The sequence below is a fragment of the Brassica oleracea genome, unplaced genomic scaffold, assembly GCF_000695525.1.
Source record: "Brassica oleracea var. oleracea cultivar TO1000 unplaced genomic scaffold, BOL UnpScaffold03246, whole genome shotgun sequence".
Taxonomy (NCBI): domain Eukaryota; kingdom Viridiplantae; phylum Streptophyta; class Magnoliopsida; order Brassicales; family Brassicaceae; genus Brassica; species Brassica oleracea.
The window spans coordinates 569-1256 of NW_013619772.1; the positions used below are offsets into that span (position 1 = coordinate 569).

General features: G+C 39.0%; 1 protein-coding gene across 1 annotated transcript in view; it reads left to right on the plus strand.

Moving 5' to 3' along the window:
- Window positions 1–409, plus strand: part of LOC106321834 — a gene marked incomplete at its 3' end in the record, with an annotated part of 898 nt that extends 489 nt beyond the window's left edge. Inside the window, exon 2 of the mRNA XM_013760068.1 lies at window positions 14–409. Within this exon, the coding sequence (XP_013615522.1) occupies window positions 14–409 (396 nt within the window). The remainder of the gene's footprint in view (window positions 1–13) is intronic.
- Window positions 410–688: the final 279 nt, after the last annotated feature.

The following is a 688-nucleotide window of genomic DNA, read 5'->3' on the forward strand; positions in this document are numbered from 1 at the left end:
TTACATTGAGGAGATGGAGGTGTTAGCTGATGAACTTCTAGAGGAGTTGGCACTTGAAGACTCTCTACAACATGCCTTAACAATTGAGAGAGAGGTCCAAATGGTTGAGAACAAGGAAAGTGATGCTTATGTGAAGATGTTGAACTCTCACAGGGAGATTAGTGATGAAGAACAGAATGAGGAGCTTTCATATGAGGATCACCATGCTTCCCCAGCTACTCAACAAGAGAATTTCCAAGAGGATGATTGGAGTGAACTCAAAGCACCAAAAGTGGTGCTTAAACCTCTTCCCCATGGTGTAAGGTATGCTTTCCTTGGCCCTAATGAGACTTACCCTGTCATAGTGAGTAGTGAGCTTAGTGAAGATGAATTGTCTAAACTTTTGAATGAACTTAAAAAGTATAGAAAGGCAATAGGCTACTCACTAGATGATATTAAAGGGCTATCACCTTCTTTAAGCATGCATAGGATACATCTAGAGGATGAATCTATGACTTCTATAGAACATCAAAGAAGGTTGAACCCCAATTTGAAGGATGTTGTTAAGAAAGAGATTCTAAAACTCTTAGATGCAGGAGTCATCTATCCTATTTCGGATAGCAAATGGATGTCTCATGTGCATGTTGTTCCAAAAAAAGGAAGAATGACTGTGGTTAAAAATGATAAGGATGAACTAATACCAACAAGA